The following is a 22427-nucleotide window of genomic DNA, read 5'->3' as shown; positions in this document are numbered from 1 at the left end:
ATAATTCCGTCATACTCGGTCAACTACATTTATAGTGTTTCAAAAAAAAAACAACCGAAATACACAAATTCCAACGACTCCAAAGAACGAGAATCGGAAAATAAAAACATATACAAACAAAACCGTTTCAATTGTAGTCAAATGGGGGCAGTGTTTTGTGCTTACCCAAACCGGAAGTAGTATGTCCAACCAGCCACATCTTTTCCGTCAACACGCTTGAAGGGATTCGGACAACTTCAATCGTGAGTGTTTATTTTTTAATTCCAAATTCTCGTTAATCGACACCTTTTGTCGTTTTAATGTGTTTAGAGGAATACACCCTTGTGCCGTGCCGTACTTTTACCCCATTTGAACCACCGATAACGTCTGTTAGCATAGAATCCAGCTAGCCAGCGGTGTCCTTATTACTTATTATATGTCTCTGTGTTTAATCGTAAATGTGGATTCATGTAAAGCCTATATGGAGTTTGTTTAAATGCAGCTTGGTAAAAAAACAAAAAACTATAGGTTTATAATGTGTCGTTTGCCCAGCTTGTGGTTGAGTCATATTTTCCACCGTCGGAACAAAAACCTGACTTTTCCCAGCGTCATTAAACGCACCACTGTAAAATCCCAACCTCAAAAGTAAACACTAGAGATGTCCGATAATATCGGCCGATAAATGCGTTAAAATGTAATATTGGAAATGATCGGTATCGTTTTTTTAATTATCGGTATCGTTTTTTTTTTTGGGGGGGGGTTTGTATTTATTTTTATTAAATCAACATAAAAAACACAAGATACACTTACAATTAGTGCACCAACCCAAAAAACCTCCCTCCCCCATTTACACTCATTCACACAAAAGGGTTGTTTCTTTCTGTTATTAATATTCTGGTTCCTACATTATATATAAAAATATATATCAATACCGTCTGCAAGGGATACAGTCCGTAAGCACACGATTGCTGGTCCACTAATAGTACTAACCTTTAACAGTTAATTTTACAAATTTTCATTAATTACTAGTTTCTATGTAACTGTTTTTATATTGTTTACTTTCTTTTTTATTCAAGAAAATGTTTTTAAATTATTTGTCTTATTTTATAATTTTTTTTTAAAAGTACCTTATCTTCACCATACCTGGTTGTCCAAATTAGGCATAATAATGTGTTAATTCCACGACTGTATATATTGGTTGATATCGGTTGATATCAGTATCGGTAATTAAAGAGTTGGACAATATCGGATATCGGCAAAAAGCCATTATCGGACATCCCTAGTAAACACTGTAAAGTTAAAGTACCAATGACTGTCACACACACTAGGTGTGGCAAAAGTGCATTTGACCCATCACCCTTAATCACCCCCTGGGAGGTGAGGGGAGCAGTGGGCAGCAGCGGTGGCCGCGCCCAGGAATCATTTCTGGTGATTTACCCCCCAATTCCAACCCTTGATGCTGAGTGCCAAGCAGGGAGGTAATAGGTCCCATTTTTATAGTCTTTGGTATGACTCGCCGGGGTTTGAACTGACAAGCTACCGATCTCAGGGCGGACACTCTAACCACTAGGCCACTGAGTATTGTGCCAATATAAGCCACATGATGTCAGTACATCAGTCGAAGAATATGATCAAACTACATAAATAACATCCTGTAATTTGATTTTAATACAATTATTCTATCTTGATAGATTTAAAAATTGACACCAATGAGTTGACTGATGAACATCATCACATAATCTATTCAGAAAATTTAAATAACGACAAAAAAATTATTAAACGTCACATGTAAGTGTAAAAAAACAAAAAAACAACAACATTATGATTTGTACATTTGTGCGTGTTCTATTTCTTAAACAAAGAAAACCATCTGAAGTTGTCTATATTTTTAAGTTATCTTGCCGTGATTTTACCAGTCCGGCCCACTTGGGAGTAGATTTTTCTCCACGTGGCCCCCCGATCTAAAATGAGTTTGACACCCCTGCTCTAGTTGGTCTTCTAAAGGACAAATTCAACAAATGTCAACACTTAACTTGTTTCTAATTTTCTCCACTACACTATTTTATCTAATACAGTGCAGTTGATGTCAGCTCCAAAAGGCGAGAACTGCCAGGTCGACATGGAGAGCAAAGCTGGAGATCTGTTCAGTGCTGAGGATGCTCATCCTACAGGTGGAGCTGGGATCTTGGCCAAGTACGACATAATATAGTACAGCATAGAGATATTCAACTTCACTGCTTATATTAAGTCTTTGCATCTCCTCTTCCCGCTGCAGGCTGGGCCTCCCCAAAAGCATCTCCCCCAGCGTGGCCAAAGAGTGGCTGGACAGGCGCCGCATGTCCATCCGACCGTGGGCGAGCTTCGTGGACCAGCGCAAGTTCTCCAAACCTCGCAACTTTGGCGAGCTGTGTCAGCGGGTGGTGAAAAACGTGGAGACGTTCAACAGCAACTACACCTTCATCTTCTTGGGCCTCATCCTCTACTGCATGTGAGAAGACTGCAGTTTTTATGAGGAAGGAGTCTTATACAATATATTATATGTATATACACTGGTGTGCCTGTGGTCAGCTAGCGATTAGCGTGCCAGGAGTCAGTGTCTTATATGTGTCGTCTTATATTTCAGAATCAGCTCTCCAATGTTGCTCATTGCATTGGCCGTGTTCCTCGGTGCCTTCTACATCGTCCATCTTAAATCGCTGGAGTCGAAGCTGGTGATCCTTGGTAAGTACAGCGTATAAACCCAGAATAATGTGTATATACTGTAATGTAGAGCAGTGTTTTTCAACCACTGTGCCGCGGCCGTGAGATACAGTCTGGTGTGCCGTGGGAGATTATCTAATTTCACATATTTGGGTTACATTTTTTTTTTGCAAACCAGTAATTATAGTCTGCAAATTATATGTTGTTGTTGAGTGGTCGGTGCTGTCTAGAGCTCGGCAGAGTAACCGTGTAATACTCTTCCATATCAGTAGGTGGCAGCCGGTAGCTAATTGCTTTGTAAATGCAGGTAAAAAGGTGTCTTATGCTTAAACCAAAAATAAACAAAAGGCGAGTGTCCTTAAGAAAAGGCATTGAAGCTTAGGGAAGGCTATGCAGAACAAAACTAAAACTGAACTGGCTACAAAGTAAACAAAAACAGAATGCTGGACGACAGCAAAAACTTACTGTGGAGCAAAGACAATGTACAATGTGAACAATGTACGTCCACAATGTACATCCGAACATGACATGACAATCAAAAATGTCCCCACAAAGAAGGATAAAAACAACTGAAATATTCTTGATTGCTAAAACAAAGTAGATGCGGGAAATATCGCTCAAAGGAAGACATGAAACTGCTACAGGAAAATACCAAAAAAAGAGAAAAAGCCACCTGTCAAGCCACCTGATGTGACAGGTGGTGACAGTACACCTACTTTGAGACAAGAGCTATAGTGATGCATGCTTGGTTATGATTTAAAGTCATATCCAACAATTGCGACAATGACTTTTAACTGTCAACTGAGTTTATGATTTCTGCTGGTGGTGTGCCTCCGGATTTTTTTCTACGCAATAAATGTGCCTTGGCTCAAAAAAGGTTGAAAAACACTGATGTAGAGGTCCCCCAGTGGGTCCGCACAGGTACTGCAGGTGGGTCATGAAATTTTTGGTTGGTTAAGTTTTCTCAAAATATTTTTTTCCATTCCCCAGACAATTTTTCCACAATTCTCAATGTCTTTAAATACACATTAACATCGATTGTACACAATGTAGTGTAGTTTTTACATACTGTAGTGTAGTGTAGTTTATACTTATCAAAATTATGTTATTGTATCCATTTTAGCAGAGCTAGCGATTAGCACTCTAGTTGCCTGCTAGCGATTACTGCGCTAGTTGCCAGCTAGCAAAGAGCGTGTTAGTGGTAAACTAGTGGTTAACACGCCAGTTGTCAGCTATTGATTAGTGCACCAGTTGTCAACTAGCGATTAGTTCAGCAGTTGTCAACTATTGGTTAACACGGCAGTTGTCAGCTATTGTTTAGTGCGGCAGCTGTCAGCTAGCGATTAGTGCGGCAGTTGTCAGCTATTGTTTAGTGCGGCAGTTGTCAGCTAGTGATTAGTGCACCAGTTGTCAACTAGCGATTAGTTCAGCAGTTGTCAACTAGGGGTTAACACGGCAGTTGTCAGCTAGTGTTTAGTGCGGCAGTTGTCAGCTAGCGATTAGTTCAGCAGTTGTCAACAAGTGGTTAACACAGCAGTTGTCAGCTAGCGTTTAGTGCGGCAGTTGTCAGCTAGCGATTAGTTCAGCCGTTGTCAACTAGTGTTTAACACAGCAGTTGTCAGCTAGTGATTAGTGCACCAGTTGTCAACTAGCGATTAGTTCAGCAGTTGTCAACTAGGGGTTTACACGGCAGTTGTCAGCTAGTGTTTAGTGCGGCAGTTGTCAGCTAGCGATTAGTTCAGCAGTTGTCAACAAGTGGTTAACACAGCAGTTGTCAGCTAGTGTTTAGTGCGGCAGTTGTCAGCTAGCGATTAGTTCAGCAGTTGTCAACTAGTGTTTAACACGGCAGTTGTCAGCTAGTGATTAGTGCACCAGTTGTCAACTAGCGATTAGTTCAGCAGTTGTCAACTAGTGGTTAACACGGCAGTTGTCAGCTAGTGTTTAGTGCGGCAGTTGTCAGCTAGCGATTAGTTCAGCAGTTGTCAACTAGTGGTTAACACAGCAGTTGTCAGCTAGCGTTTAGTGCGCCAGTTGTCAGGCAGCGAATAGCGTGCCAGTTGTCAGCTAGCGATTAGTGTGTGTCTTCAGCTAGTGATTACCCTGCCAGTTGTTAGCTAGCGATTATCATGCTCGTTGTCAGTTAGCGATCAGCGCGACAGTTGTTAGGTAGTGATTAGCGCGCCAGTTGTCAACAAACGAAGAGCATGCCAGTTGTCAACTAGCGATTAACATGCCAGTTGTCAGCTAGCGACTAGCATGCCAATGGTCAGATAGTGATTAGTGCGCCAGTTGTCAGCTAGCGAATAGCGTGCCAGTTGTCAGCTAGCGAATAGCGTGCCAGTTGTCAGCTAGCGAATAGCGTGTCTGTTGTCAGCTAGCAATTATTACAGCAGTTATCAGCTAGCGATTAGCATGACAGTTGTCAACTAGCAATTAATATGCCAGTTGTTAGCTAGCTATTACCGCGCCAGTTGTTAGCTAGCGATTTCCGCACCAGTAGTCAGCTAGAAAACAGGGTGCCAGTTGTATCCTAGCGATTACCGCACCGGTTTTTAGCTAGCAATTACTGCGCCAGTTGTTAGTTAGCAAATATAGCGTGCCAGTTGTCAGCTATATATATATATATATATATATATATATATATATATATATATATATTTTTTTTTTTAAATTGATATATATATCAAAATATATATATATATATATATATATATATATATATATATATTTTGATATATATATCAATTTAAAAAAAATATATATATATATATATATATTTTATTTTTTTTGATTGATATATATATATATATATTTTTTATTTTTATTTTTTTTTTTATATATATATATATTTTTTTTTGTTTTTAGATATATATATATATATATATAAATCAAAATTATATATATATATATATATATTAAGGGTGTGGGGAAAAAATCGATTCGAATTCGAATCGTGATTCTCACGTAGTGCGATTCAGAATCGATTCTCATTTTTAAAAAATTGATTTTTTTATTTATTATTATTTTTAAATTATTATTATTATTATTATTATTTTTTATAATTCATCAATCCAACAAAACAATACACAGCAATACCATAACAATGCAATCCAATTCCAAAACCAAACCCGACCAAGCAACACTCAGAACTGCAATAAACAGAGCAATTGAGAGGAGGCACAAACACGACACAGAACAAAACAAAAGTAGTGAAACAAAACTGAATATTATGAACAACAGTATCAATATTAGTAACAATTTCAACATAGCAGTGATTAAAATCCCTCATTGACATTATCATTAGACATTTATAAAAAAAAGAACAATAGTGTCACAGTGGCTTACACTTGCATCGCATCTCATAAACTTGACAACACACTGTGTCCAATATTTTCACAAAGATAAAATAAGTCATCTTTTTGGTTCATTTAATAGTTAAAACAAATTTACATTATTGCAATCAGTTGATAAAACATTGTCCTTTACAATTATAAAAGCTTTTTACAAAAATCTACTACTCTGCGTGCATGTCAGCAGACTGGGGTAGATCCTGCTGAAATCATATGTATTGAATGAATAGAGAATCCTTTTGAATCGGGAAAAAAAATCGTTTTTGAATCGAGAATCGTGTTGAATTGAAAAAAAAAAAAAAAAGATTTTGAATCGAATCGTGACCCCAAGAATCGATATTGAATCGAATCGTGGGACACCCAAAGATTCACAGCCCTAATATATATATATATATATATATATATATATATATATATATATATATATATATATATATATATACATATATATATATATATATATATATATATATATATATATATAAAAAGCTCATCGAGAGAATGCCAAGAGTGTGCAAAGCAGTAATCAGAGCAAAGGGTGGCTATTTTGAAGAAACTAGAATATAAAACATGTTTTCAGTTATTTCACCTTTTTTGTTAAGTACATAACTCCACATGTGTTCATTCATAGTTTTGATGCCTTCAGTGACAATCTACAATGTAAATAGTCATGAAAATAAAAAAAACACATTGAATGATAAGGTGTGTCCAAACTTTTGCCCTGTACTGTAAACATACATACACACCGTACTGCCTTAACGCATACAATGAAACACAAATAAGCTTCTAAGTCAACCTTTTTTTCCATTCTACTGGTACTTATATAATTATATAAGTACCAGTAGAGTGGAAAAACAAGTTGACAAGTCAACCTGTTTTTCCATTCTACCAGTACTTATATAATTATATAAGTACCAGTAGAGTGGAAAAACAAGTTGACTTAGATGCTTATTTGTGTTTCATTGTATGCGTTAAGGCAGCACGGTGTGTGTATATATACACTACCGTTCAAAAGTTTGGGGTCACCCAAACAATTTTGTGTTTGAGCCTTCATTTCTAAGAACAAGAATAGACTGTCGAGTCTCAGATGAAAGTTCTCTTTTTCTGGCCATTTTGAGCGTTTAATTGACCCCACAAATGTGATGCTCCAGAAACTCAATCTGCTCAAAGGAAGGTCAGTTTTGTAGCTTCTGTAACGAGCTAAACTGTTTTCAGATGTGTGAACATGATTTGCACGAGGGTTTTCTAATCATCAATTAGCCTTCTGAGCCAATGAGCAAACACATTGTACCATTAGAACACTGGAGTGATAGTTGCTGGAAATGGGCCTCTGTACACCTATGTAGATATTGCACCAAAAACCAGACATTTGCAGCTAGAATAGTCATTTACCACATTAGCAATGTATAGAGTGTATTTATTTAAAGTTCATTGAAAAGTACAGTGCTTTTCCTTCAAAAATAAGGACATTTCAATGTGACCCCAAACTTTTGAACGGTAGTGTATGTATGTGTGTATATATATATATATATATATATATATATATATATATATATATATATATATATATATATATATATATATATATATATATATATATATATATTAGGGCTGCAACAACTAATCGATTAAAATCGATTATAAAAATAGTTGCCGATTAATTTAGTCATCGATTCGTTGGATCTATGCTATGCGCATACGCAGAAGCTTTTTTTAAAAATATTTTTTTTTTTTTTTTTTTTAAATAAACCTTTATTTATAAACTGCAACATGTACAAACAGCTGAGAAACAATAATCAAAATAAGTATGGTGCCAGTATGCTGTTTTTTTTTCAATAAAATACTGGAAAGGATAGAAATGTAGTTTGTCTCTTTTATCCGATTATTAATCGATTAATCGAAGTAATAATCAACAGATTAATCGATTATCAAATGAATCGTTAGTTGCAGCCCTAATATATATATATATACATATATATATATATGTATGTATATATATATGCATGTATATATATATATATTGTTCACAAATCTGTCTCACCTCGCAGGTGTGGGATATCAAGATGCTGATTATTGCACAGGTGTGCATTCGGCTGCCCACAATAAAAGGCCACGCTGAAACGTGCAGTTTTATCACACAACACAATGCCACATATGTCGCAAGTTTTGAGGGAGCGTACAGTTGGCATGCTGATTGCAGGAATGTCCACCAGAGCGTTTGCCCGTGAATTACATTTTATTTCTCTACCATAATTCGTCTCCAAAGGCGTTTCAGAGAATTTGGCAGTACATCCAACTGGCCTCACACCCGCAGACCACGCGTAACCACACCAGCTCAGGACCTCCAAATCCAACAGGTGCACTTCCATGATCGTCTGAGAGCCAGCCAGACCTCAAACAGACCTCAAATAAAGCAAAAGTGCACATTTTATTGTGGGCAGCCTAAGGCGCACCTGTGCAATCAATAATCATGCTGTTTAATCAGCATCTTGATATGCCACACCTGCGAGGTGGGATGGATTATCTTGGCAAAGAAGAAATGCTCACTAACACAGATTTAGACTGATTTGTGAACAATATTTGAGAGGAATAGGTCTTTTGTGTAAAGAGTAAAAGTTGTACATCTTACATATACATATATATGTATTTATATAAGTTGATGTATATTTACAGTATATATATTTTTTCAGGCAAGGAACTGACTGTCCCACACCAGATGAGTCTAGCTGGAGCCGTTTCCTTACCTGTGTTCTGGCTGGCAGGAGCAGGCGCTGCAGTTTTTTGGGTTCTGGGTGAGTCTGCATACATACTGTACTCACTGTACTGTTTTGTTTAGCCACAATGCCAGATTTATTTAATATACATCAATGAATCACCAAAAAATAAAATATTCCCAGCACACGCTAGAGTGCACCCCTGCTTGGGCTGCACAAAGTTTTCACTTTGTGTTTGAAACCATATGACTAAATGTGTTAATTGGTTCCAGCAGCAATTAGAAATGTAATAAAGTAGAGGGTCACAAAATAAGACGCACTTCCGGGTTTCAGGTGTATGGCAAGAGTCCAATTAGGCTACCGTTTATCTACCTGCATCAGTGCAGATATGGGTGTATTTTAAAAGGTTGAAAAGGGAAATATACAAGCTATTATGAAAAAAAATTGAAATGGGGATGGCGTGGATTTATGCACTTTCAAGAAAAAATGTTTTCCAAAGATTTGAACCATTTATCATCCTCACCGAAGTCCAGGGTTTCCCACACATTCATTTATTTGTGGCGGCCCGCCACGAAAGAATTACGTCCGCCACAAATAAAAAATTAAAAAATATAAAAAAAATTTTTTTTTTTGTTTTTTTTTTTTGTCCTCTCCAGCTTCTCAGGCAAATCATATAGTTGATGTAGATGCCCATATCGGCTGTTCAGATTTACTTTACAAAAGAGAAGTGTAGGATACTTCTCTTGTTGCCTTATTTGTATTTGACTTTATTAAATGTATTTATATTAGAAACACAACATGTGTATATAACAAAGGGTGCAAAGTCTGCAGGCAGTAGGAAACACATGGTTAAGTGTAGGGAGTAAAACTGATGGCAGTCTAAAGTTCAAGATTTTTGGAGCTCTTTGTTCAGTGGATCAGATGTTTGATGAAGCTCTGTGTCTATCTACCACCACTACTGTTTTCTGTTTATTTGTTACTGACTGTGGCAGGACACCTCTGCCTCTGTTTCACTTTATGTTGCTGGTAAATAATATGGTTGTAGTAGTAGGCTAAAGTTAAATTATTTAGTATGCACTAATTAAAGGGGCAGAGCTTTGAGACATTTTAGCTTTTATATTTTATAAGATATATTGTTTGTAAGAACCACAATTAATAAATATATTTCAGTGAATAACTTATTGTTCAAATCTGTATATAAATATGTACATAAAGTGTTGTAATTATATTGCAAAATGGATGGATGGATGGACGTTTAAAACAAAACTGTTATTATTAATTAGTAAGTGTACATTTTTTGAGCCTTTTTAGAGAAAATCAAATCATTTTAGTAAATTATGCAAATTACTCGATGATGTCATGGTGACCACGCCCATAGCCACGCCCATAGTCACGCCCCCACCGCCACAGGTATCTTGGCAGTTTATGGGAAACACTGCAGTCGATTGTTCAAGTTACTGCTGGACCGCACTTCTTTCAACACTCACAAGGATTTCCAGAAGAAAAGATTGGAGGCACATCATGTTTTTAAATCTGGAGGGGGTCCACACATTAATCCTTAAAAGACAAAGTTGGATTTGTTCGTGCATTAACACGTGCCATATTGCTGTGATTGTGATACCAATACGCATATGTTGAGTTTTTGCAGTTGATTTCCTGCTACACATATTTTGCGGTCATCTACAATTCATGTCCGTGGTTGTTTTAATGGTGTGAAGTTCATATTTTGTCTTATCGCTTAGCTAGATGTCCATGTTGTTCAGCAATGTTTTGGTTTCCAACAATATTTAGCGATATCAAGATCCAGTATGCTGTCGAGCCTACAAGAAATGTATTCATCTCGTTTATTAATACTATTAGTATAGTATAGGCTCCAGCACCCACCGCGACTCCGAGAGGGACAAGCGGTAGAAAATGGATGGATTATATTATGTTGATGCTAAATGATCTCAGTAAGATATTCCAGTTTGTAGCTGAGATTTGATGACCTATATTAAGTAAAACATACTTGAAACTAGAATATCAACTATTGCAAAGCTGTATCATTAACACTCAAGTATAAAACTACTTTTTTAAAGTAATAATTTCTTACTTCAAGCATGAAAAAAAATCATGATGCAGAGCGCATATCATTATGTCAAGATAATGGCACTAGTATTTACTTAATTTAAGAATATTTTTCAACATATTGAGCAAAAAGGTCTCTTTTTTTTCTACCAAGAAAAGTGCACTTGTTATTAGTGACAATATACTTATTTTAAGCTATTTTTGGGTTCATTGAGGTTAGCTAATTTATTTGTTTTGGAAAGTCTTGACAAGCCAAATTTTCTTGTTCTATTGGCAGAAAATGTTGCTTAGTTCAAATAAAATACCCCTAAATTTTGTAAAATGTTCTTGTTTTTGAACACTGATTTTTTGCAGTGTAGTCCTTTGTTCAACTTATTTAGTTATACTAGTGGTGTTCCTCAAGGTTCCATTTTAGGTCCACTCTATTTCATTACGTGGGCTATTCAACTGGTGGCCTGCAGGTTCAGTTAAAAAAAAAACATGCAAGAGACTCAAATTTTTGCAGCAGATTCTTAAAAACATGAGAGTGCTGTCATATAGATGATCTTTGACTAGCTTTTTTGCACACAAAAAAACAACCTCTGTAACTTTGACAAAATACATGTCTACTGTAGAGGACTGGTTTTCCGGATATTGAGCAAAACGGTCTCTTTTTTTTTTTCTACCAAGAAAAGTGCACTTGTTATTAGTGAGAATATACTTATTTTAAGCTATTTTTGGGTTCATTGAGGTTAGCTAATTTATTTGTTTTGGAAAGTCTTGACAAGCCAAATTTTCTTGTTCTATTGGCAGGAAATGTTGCTTAGTTCAAATAAAATACCCCTAAATTTTGTAATTTTTTTTCTTGTATTTGAACACTGATTTTTTGCAGTGTAGTCCTTTGTTCAACTTATTTAGTTATACTAGTGGTGTTCCTCAAGGTTCCATTTTAGGTCCACTCTATTTCATTACGTGGGCTATTCAACTGGTGGCCTGCAGGTTCAGTTAAAAAAAAAAAAAACATGCAAGAGACTCAAATTTTTGCAGCAGATTCTTAAAAACATGAGAGTGCTGTCTAATAGATGATCTTTGACTAGCTTTTTTGCACACAAAAAACCAACCTCTGTAACTTTGACAAATACATGTCTACTGTAGACGACTGGTTTTCCGGATATTGAGCAAAACGGTCTCTTTTTTTTTCCTACCAAGAGAAGTGCACTTGTTATTAGTGAGAATATATTTATTTTAAGCTATTTTTGGGTTCATTGAGTTTGGCTAGTTTGCCTTGTCTTGGAAAGTCTTGACAGGCCACATTTTCTTGTTCTATCGGCAGATAATTTTGCTTACTTCAAATAAAGTACCCCTAATTTATTTTATTTCTTGTTGTGAACACTGAGTTTTTGCAGTGTACACAATGGGCGGCTGAAACGTTCTTCCACTGGAGACAAAGCTTTTTTTTTTTTGGCCTGTTCATAAAACTAGGGGTTCATAAATTGAGGTTGCACTGTATAGTACCAGTAAATATCGGTAAGAAATAAGGATATTGGTATAAGTATTGATAAAATCCAAACAATATATCTCCTTACCTGCCAATCTAATCTAATCCAAGTTGGACAGCTGGCGAGGTAGTCCTGTATTTATTTCTCTTGTTTTGATACCTAAATATTAGGGGAAAAAAGTACCTTCCTTCACCAAAAATAGCAACAGAGGGGGAAAATGTCGTAAAAAGTGACAGTATGAATATGAAAAGACCACCTGCAGAGGACACATGACAACTGGAAAGCTGAAGCTAATGGTGGAGCGCAAAGACTTGTTGTTGATCAACAACACCCGGGAATAAAACAACAAAACAATGGTTTGTGGGAAGAATGGTTAGTAAGATGAATAATCTCTCTTCCAGGAGCGACCTTGTTCGTGATCGGCAGTCACGCCGCATTTCGTGAGCTGGAACCTTCCGACTTGGAGGAGCTCCTCATGGAGCCCGTATAAGGAGCAGGACGACCTGGCTGTGGTTTCCACGTACAATGATATACTTTGCTGTTACACAGGTATCATGGCCTATTCTACATGTCGCCACTCTTATCATTAAATGGGTTAGGGTTACATTTATACTTTGTTATTCGCAATTGTCGCTACGCCAAACTGCTAAGCCGGGAACACTTTCCCCAACAGAAGTGCCATTTTTAAAGCAATGAACACGTAAAAGTACTATTATGATTCTATACAAATGAAAATGCATAATGTTTTTTTTTTTTTTAACGCAAACCTTTAGTTTACTTCGTATAGAAATGGCGCCAGTGTATATTCTATAGCCAGGAAAATGGGAATCTTGTGCAAATGTTCATTCCAGCAATTACAAAGTGAAACTAATACATGACAGGAGCTCAGAACATGCGAGATGTTTGATATCATTCTGATTATAGCAGCTTACAGTGGGGGTGTCCGAATGTTTGGAATTGGGGGCCGCATTGGAAAAAAAAATAGATAAAAAAATATGTATGTATTAGGGCTGCAACTAACGATTAATTTGATAATCGATTAATCTGTCGATTATTGCTTCGATTAATAATCGGATAAAAGAGACAAACTACATTTCTATCCTTTCCGGTATTTTATTGAAAAAATCCAGCATACTGGCACCATGTTGTGGACATTGGGGGTGCAGCATACACCAACAATAACACAGAAATGTAACTCATCAGAACTGAATCAGATATTTTACGCGTTTCTGTTGTGAATAATAAAGGATTCATTTTAGGCTGCCTCTGATAATAGCATGAAATATTCCAGCACCTTCATAACGTTTAGTTATAGTAAAGCGTCACTCAAATCTAAATATATTTATATAGCTTTATCGGGCCCGGCTACATTGATCCATTATGAAACCAACCTGAGATATTTCTGTCCGTTACGTTTATTTCCAAATTGGTAGCCGTGCGTTTTCTCTCTCAAAACGGAGTCAAATGTGCCGGAGACACATTATCAGCCCCGCGTTGCAACAAAGGCATAACGTTAACGTTACTCACAAAAAAGCTGAACTCATGAATGCTTGTTGCCACTATGGACTTAAAAAGTTACGTACTGTGAGTTCCTCCCTTCATCCATGGCTCCAACATGTTTCCTTTTCAGGTGCTCCTGAAGCAATGTTGTACTTCCGTGCCATTTTGCAGGAAACGCTCTTCTTTGAAGTCTTTAAAGTGAAGTGTTCCCACACTTTTGACGACTTAGGTCGTACATTTTTCTCCATTGAAGCAATAACCTCAAGATGTTTCTCCGCTAAACTATCGGTAGTGTTTTCCTGCGCCATTTTTCAAAATTTTCCAGCAAAGGAAACGTGAGCTGCACATGACCACATCATTGGCTAGCTTACGCCACCTCATGAGACGTACGCTGTTTTGTACTGTTTTTGTACTTATTTTGATTATTGTTTCTCAGCTGTTTGTAAATGTTGCAGTTTATAAATAAAGGTTTATAAAACAAAAAAACAAAAAAAATAACCCAAAAATTAAAAAAAATTATAATATAAAAATTCTATTTTGGTAATCGATTTTAATCGATTAGTTGTTGCAGCCCTAGTATGTATATATGTGTATATATATATGTACATATACAGTACGGGCCAAAAGTGTCGACACACCTTCTCATTTCAATGCGTTTTCTTCATTTACATGAAAACCCTTGCAGGTGACTGACTACCTCTTGAAGCTCATCGAGAGAATGCCAAGAGTGTGCAAAGCAGTAATCAGAGCAAAGGGTGGCTATTTTGAAGAAACTAAATTATAAAAACGTGTTTTCAGTTATTTCACCTTTTTTTGTTAAGTACATAACTCCACATGTGTTCATTCATAGTTTTGATGCCTTCAGTGACAATCTACAATGTAAATAGTCGTGGAAATAAAGAAAACATAATATATACATAATGGATTAACATAATTGGATAGTAAGAGAATTTAATAGTTTGACTCATACTTTGTGGCGACCTCCTTAAAGTTTTGTAATCAATCAGAAATATCAAGCGCCGAACATGGGAAAGTATGAAGAGAGTTTTGCAAGTTTCCCATCATGCATTGCAGGGGATTTAAATGGGTGTAATTATGAATTATGTGTAGTGCTTGGACATGTTTAATAATATTAACAAAGTTCAGTGAGCAGGTTGTGTTATGTGTGACCATGTGTGTTGACTTTTTCTGATAGTTTATTTGCGCCATGAGTGAGGAAGGTTGTCTGGTTTGGGCCACAAGTAAAAATGCTGTGCTGTGAACACTTCAAGGTGGAATTAACGGTCAATAACTTGAATAGTTGTCTATTTCCACACGGTGGGTGGCAAGTTTGAAGCAATTATATTGTCATATATTGAAAATGAAATCTGAGGACCAGATTCCTTGAAAATCTTGGGATTTTTTTTTTGTTTTTTTTTAAACTATAAACCATGATCATCAAAAATGATGAGAAGTAAAGGCTTGACATATTTTACTTTGCATGTCCTGAGTTTATATCACATACTATTTTCACATTTAAATGAACTTTAGCACAATATTCTAGTTTTTGGAGTTTGACTCGAATGCACTCAATATTTAACATGTATTTGTGTAATAAATAAAGTTGGGCCATGCAAGCAAACTATCTTGTTTATTGTGGATGTCAATGATTGTCTTAGCAGTCTGAAATGGGGAAACATCATCAATTGATGTTTCCTTGTGATCCTGACTGCTTATTCATTGTAATCATCTTATCTTATCTATCTTTGCTGTTGTTTTTATACAATTTGATTTTATTGTTTTGATTTTGTACGGTGTCCTTGAGTGCCCAGAAAGGCGCCTTATAAGTCAAATGTATTATTATTATTATTATTATTATTAATTGGGGCGGCGTGGCTCGGTTGGTACAGCGGCCGTGCCAGCAACCTGAGGGTTCCAGGTTCGATCCCCGCTTCAGCCACACAAACTGGTTTAAATGTAGCTTAGAAATGTAGACAATGGGTGTCACTATGTAAAACCCCTTCGAGTCTCTAGAAAACATCGCTATATAAATATACTTCAATCCAATCAACTGCCTAGTCTGCAGTAGAGATGTCCGATAATATCGGCCTGCCGATATTATCGGCCGATATATGCGTTAAAATGTAATATCGGAAATTATCGGTATCAGTTGTTTTGTTTTTTTTAATTAAATCAACATAAAAAACACAAGATACACTTACAATTAGTGCACCAACCCAAAAAAACTCCCTCCCCCATTTACACTCATTCACACAAAAGGGTTGTTTCTTTCTGTTATTAATATTCTGGTTCCTACATTATATATCAATATATATCAATACAGTCTGCAAGGGATACAGTCCGTAAGCACACATGATTGTGCGTGCTGCTGGTCCACTAATAGTACTAACCTTTAACACTTCATTTTACTCATTTTCATTCATTACTAGTTTCTATTGTAACTGTTTTTTATATTGTTTTACTTTCTTTTTTATTCAAGAAAATGTTTTTAATTGATTTATCTTATTTTACTAATTTTTTTAAAAAGTACCTTATCTTCACTAGGGATGTCCGATAATGGCTTTTTGCCGATATCCGATATTCCGATATTGTCCAACCCTTTAATTACTGATACCGATATCAACCGATACCGATATCACCGATACATGCAGTCGTGGAATTAACACATTATTATGCCTAATTTGGACAACCAGGTATGGTGAAGATAAGGTACTTTTTTAAAAAAATTAGTAAAATAAGATAAATAAATTAAAAACAACCCTTTTGTGTGAATGAGTGTAAATGGGGGAGGGAGGTTTTTGGGTTGGTGCACTAATTGTAAGTGTATCTTGTGTTTTTTATGTTGATTTAATTAAAAATAAAAAAATAAAAAAACGATACCAATAATAAAAAAACCGATGCCGATAATTTCCGATATTACCTTTAAACGCATATATCATCTCTAATCTTCACCATACCTGGTTGTCCAAATTAGGCATAATAATGTGTTAATTCCACGACTGCATATATCGGTGATATCGGTATCGGTTTATATTAATTAAAGAGTTGGACATATCGGATATCGGCAAAAAGCCATTATTGGACATCCCTAGTCTGCAGCTGTGTTTTGTGGAGAAATCAGTTGTGTACAACATTAGCATTAACCACCCATAGAGGGCACCGCAAATGCAAAAAAAAAAAAAAAAAGAGGGCATGACTTGAATTTCTCACACAGCTTCGACTAAACACGCTAGTAACTGCATGACCGTCCGTCCTGTTAAAACAAAGCTGCTATAAATGTTGTAATTAGCTTAGCTACTTTTCAATTGACCGCTTTATTCATATATACCATTTATATTGAATTATTTGTGAAAGATACGTTTTTGTTAACAAGTTAAAGGTGTTTAATGATAATACAAGCATGTTTAACACACATATATTCATTTATTTCATGAAGACAAGAATATAAGTTGGTGTATTACCTGATTCTGATGACTTGCATGATTGGAATCAGACAGTAGTGATGATAACGTCCACATTTTTGAACGGAGGAGAAAAGAAACGTCCTCCTTTCTGTCCAGTACCACATGGAAGTGGTTGCTTTTTGGCATCTTTATTTGTCCAGCTTCCATACTCCTTTTTATACACTTTACAAGAAACACATTGGCGGCCAACTCCGTAGCTTGCTAGCTTTCTGAGACTCTTATTTTGCTAGCGCCGGCAGGATGAAGCAGGGCTTTTATTGTGAAGACAGGAACTGTGCGGTCGGTCTTTAGAGTTTTGACAGCAAGAGTGAAATTTAAAAAAAAAAGTGTTTCTCGCCTTCCTCTCTGTCATTTTTTCTTAACAATGAGCGCACAAGACCCTCTGGTGCCGTGAACGTCAATCAAGTGACGGAAATGACGTCTTAGTGAAGATTGACGATCCCTATTTTTATTGCAGGGGTCACCAACGCGGTGCCCGCGGGCACCAGGTCGCCCGTAAGAACCAGATGAGTCCCTGAAGCACACATGATTGTATAGGCTGCTGGTCCACTAACATTTTCATTCATTACTATTTTTTATGTAATTATTTTTATATTGTTTTACTTTCTTTTTTATCCCAAGAAAATGTTTTTTATTTATTTATCTTATTTTATTTTTTTTATTTTTTTTTAAAAGGGCCTTATCTGCAACAGACCAGGTTGTCAATGAAATTAGATTTGTTTAAAGGGTTTTTTAAACCAGGCCCAGTCCAGATAATGTCCAAGTCGGACTCAGCAACACACACCTTCATTCATGTACACAGAAACAAATTAGGGAACACAACAGATTGCATATAATTTATAAACAAAATTACATTTTCAAAATAAGCATTTATGTACAGTCCAGATTATGTCCAGGTCACTCAAATTAGGGAACACAACAACAGACATCATATAATCTATAAACATAATTATACTTTCAAAATAAGCCTTTGAGGACTTCTCATCTTTTTTTTAAAATGTTTTTTGGCATCATTATCGTTTTCAACCATGTAACTTTCTAAAATTAGAAAATACTGAATAAATGTTTTAAAGAAAGTAACACTAAGTGAATATCTGTTTTTGGCCTTAAAAATAAACATTTTACCGAGTACTATAATTAAATTGACTAAATCATGATTGTCAATGAACTCTCCTAAAATAACAGAAACCACATTAAGCTTCATAAACAAACCAATCCTTAAACACATTTTTTCAACTTCCACCCAAAACAAAGACACAATATGACAATACCAAAACAAATGCAGGGTGGATTCAGGCTCCTGACAACAAAATCGGCAATCATCTGACTCTGTCATATTCCATAATTTTAACATTTTCCCTGTGGGTAAGAAGTTATAAATAATTTTAATTTGAAAATAACGATTTTGCACATCGATAGTAGTTTTATAGATTAGTTTGAATATGGTATCCCATGGCAACGGGCAGTCAAAAAAGTCCTCCCATTTTCCATTTGTGTTGTATGAGGCAGCCTTCAAAGATTTCTTTATTAAATAAAAATTATATATTTTTCTATTTATTTTAGTTCCTTTTTGCCAACTAGAATTTCTTATTAGAGGTTTACAAACTAATAATTTAGTAGTTCCATAATTAATTATTTGTTTCCATCTTTTCCCAATTACTCCAGTTAGTTAATAAAATGAAAAGCTTGAGCAAGCATCACCATACATAGCTCTAAATTCATCATACTTCATCATTTTACCATTCTCATTGATAATATCATTGACAAAAATGATTCCTCTTTCAAACATATTTTTCCAAAAGAAAGGCTTTCCATCTATTACAATATTAGAGTTCATCCATATTAACTGCTGCAAAATATCGTCTCTTTTTCTGGCACATAAAATTGAAAACACCACTATGAGTGGATTGTTTCCTTTATGAACCCCGCCATGTTTCCCAGCAGACTCTCTGGGAGGGGATCACTTGTGAAAAAGGATACCATTTCTTTTGATACAGTACATGTTTTTTGTCCAACAGGACATTTGTGTACCACTCAATGTTTAAATACATCTTTGGAACAATTGATGCTTTTAAAGACAGACACATAGCTTCAAGGTTGAGAAGTTTCAGGCCCCCATATTCATACTCTTTGTACAAAACCTTTCTTTTAATCTTTTCTGGTTTGCCGTTCCAGACAAAATCGAAGACCCTCCGCTCATAAATCTTAAAAAAGTTTTGTGATGGAGCTGGTAATGACAAAAACAAATAAATAAATTGAGGAATAATTAACGAGTTGGCAATAGACATTTTACCATACAAGGTTAGGGATTTCCCTTTCCATAATTGCATAATTTTGTCCAGCTTTCTTAGTCGATTATCATAATTTACTGAGCCTAGATCTTCCAGATTTTCTGGGACAACAACACCAAGTATGTTAACTGGTCCATCTGTCCACAAAACAGGCACTTTGCATTCCATTCGAAAGGACGTTCCCTTTAGATTTCCGATCCTTAACATTTTACATTCATCATAATTAAGCTTGAGGCCAGATTGCTGTGAAAATATGTCCAAAAGATTAAGAAGGTTCCGCAAACAATGAGGAAAAATCTTATCTTTGTGAATCAGCCTTTTCTGACATGAACTTCATCAAGAACAAACACAGAACACGCCTCACTGATGCACATCTGCAAGACTCACTCAGAGTTGCAGTGTCAAGTTACACACCAGAGTACAACACACTAGTTAACAGCATGCAATGCCAGGCTTCCCACTAACTGACAAAGAAACAGATAACAGATTTGGTGTCCAGTTCAAAGTGTGACATGATTTAAAAATTTGAGAGTTGACTTTTGTATTTTACTTTATTTGTACAAACATGGTGCAAAGTAATTCATGATTTGTTAAAAAATGTTAGTGGCTAGCTAGTTAAAATGGGATATTGTGATTTCACAAGACTGTCTTAGAAGTGATCATTAGAAAATGTTCAATTTGAAAAATGTGCACTTAGAGAAAATATAAAAATAAAGTGTTGCATATTGTTATTTATCTGTTTCTATATATATTTATTGTGAGAAATCATTAATTATTAATAATAACAGAGTTAAAGGTAAATTGAGCAAATTGGCTACTTCTGGCAATTTATTTAAGTGTGTATCAAACTGGTAGCCCTTCGCATTAATCAGTACCCAAGAAGTAGCTCTTGGTTTCAAAAAGGTTGGTGACCCCTGGCCTATTGGTTAGCTTCACACCCTCGTGTATAACTCGCAGTACAAAATAGCGACGCGGAACGTTCCGGAAGTGAATGTGTGCCGGAAGTGAATGTGTGCCGGAAGTGAATGTTTGTCCTTTGAAAAGGTTTTCTCCAAATGGCTCTTATCCTCAAGACCCCACGTGACCTGTGCACGGTGACGACACACCCCCTTGCTCAGGTTACCATGGCAATGACCTTGAACACACACACACATTGCGGCAGAGGCGAGCGATCGATATTCTATTAAATGGCGTGTGGTTGCAGGTGTGGGGGTTGGGGTGTCGTCACTGGCCGCAGAGGTAATTGGCAGCGTGACATAGCGCATGCGCGAGAACTGCGTGACCCCCGGTAAAGTTTCCTCATTTGGCCTTCTTACTACCACTTTTGACAGCATGCAGTTGTAGTACGCAGACTGCACACCAGAGGGCAGTCAATCCATACATGATCACATTTACTTATTAAAGAACGTCTGTTCATGACGCTGTTTTGTATTGTACCGACGAACTGAAAATATGAAGCTTAATATCATTTATTTGTCACTATTTAGTACAGTAAACATTAAATGGTACTCATGAAAAACTAAAATGTATTTCATTAAAAAAATGTGTATCGTTAAAATGTTGCATATTCGTGATAAACATATATATATATATAATATATTATTTTATTTTATCAGGACCATTGCCTCTCTCTGCTGATTGGCTGGAAGACGTCACATGACGCATGACCCCATTGCAACTCCAGCTGGACATTTACATTTTTATTTTTTTTAAATCTACATTTTGAAGTGAGATTAATATTTTTATTAGGGATGTCCGATAATGGCTTTTTTGCCGATACCCGATATTCCAATATTGTCCAACTCTTGATTACCGATACCGACATGAACCGATACACAGTCGTGGAATTAACACATTATTATGCCTAATTTGGACAACCAGGTATGGTGGAGATAAGGTTTTTTTTTAAATAATAAAATAAAATAAGATAAATAATTTCTAAACATTTTCTTGAATAAAAAAGAAAGTAAAACAATATAAAAACAGTTACATAGAAACTAGTAATTAATTAAAATGAGTACAATTAACTGTTAAAGGTTAGTACTGGGGATGTCCGATAATGGCTTTTTTGCCGATATCCGATATTGTCCAACTCTTAATTACCGATATCCATATCAACCGATACCGATATATACAGTGTGGAATTAACACATTATTATGCCTAATTTGGACAACCAGGTATGGTGGAGATAAGGTTCTTTTTTTTAATAAAATAAAATAAGATAAATACATTTAAAACATTTTCTTGAATAAAAAAGAAAGTAAAACAATATAAAAACAGTTACATAGAAACTAGTAATTAATGAAAATGAGTAAAATTAACTGTTAAAGGTTAGTACTATTAGTGGACCAGCAGCACGCACAATCATGTGTGCTTACGGACTGTATCCCTTGCAGACTGTATTGATATATATTGATATATAATGTAGGAACCAGAATATTAATAACAGAAAGAAACAACCCTTTTGTGTGAATGAGTGTAAATGGGGGAGGGAGGTTTTTTGGGTTGGTGCACTAATTGTAAGTGTATCTTGTGTTTTTTTATGTTGATTAAAAAATTTAAAAAAAACATACCGATATACAAAAAAACGATACCAATAATTTCCGATATTACACTTTAAAGCCTTTATCGACCAATAATATCGTACTGCCGATATTATCGGACATCTCTAATTTTTATACTATTTAACTATGCAATAACCTAAAATAAACCAAAGAATGGAACATTAATTAGCTTTTTTTGTTAATTTTTACAGAAACGGTTTTCTATATATATCAAGCAAAGGTAACTTGTTTGAAAGTAGTTGAACTAAAATGTATTTTCTATGAATGTGTTTTTGAAATACTATTTTAAAAAAAATTGAGAATTTGGTTAGTCAGTAAT

General features: G+C 35.7%; 1 protein-coding gene across 2 annotated transcripts; it reads left to right on the top strand.

The window, feature by feature from the left end:
- Window positions 1–175: 175 nt before the first annotated feature.
- On the top strand, window positions 176–15413 carry LOC133660412 (prenylated Rab acceptor protein 1-like). 2 transcript variants are annotated; one of them, XR_009827817.1, is made up of 7 exons: window positions 176–242; window positions 2055–2172; window positions 2255–2467; window positions 2603–2700; window positions 8720–8821; window positions 12690–12837; window positions 14474–15413. XR_009827817.1 is itself a non-coding variant. In XM_062063890.1 (6 exons), the coding sequence occupies exons 2-6, from the start codon at window positions 2063–2065 to the stop codon at window positions 12776–12778; spliced, it is 612 nt and encodes a 203-aa protein (XP_061919874.1). In that variant the 5' UTR covers window positions 176–242; window positions 2055–2062; the 3' UTR covers window positions 12779–14318. The 2 variants fall into 2 exon arrangements, 1 of the variants encoding a protein (XP_061919874.1); XM_062063890.1 differs by lacking the exon at window positions 14474–15413 and having other exon boundaries at window positions 12690–14318.
- Window positions 15414–22427: the final 7014 nt, after the last annotated feature.

Source organism: Entelurus aequoreus, linkage group LG11 (assembly GCF_033978785.1).
Source record: "Entelurus aequoreus isolate RoL-2023_Sb linkage group LG11, RoL_Eaeq_v1.1, whole genome shotgun sequence".
Taxonomy (NCBI): domain Eukaryota; kingdom Metazoa; phylum Chordata; class Actinopteri; order Syngnathiformes; family Syngnathidae; genus Entelurus; species Entelurus aequoreus.
Note: the sequence above shows the minus strand (reverse complement) of the source record. Positions and strands in the feature narration are given on the sequence as shown.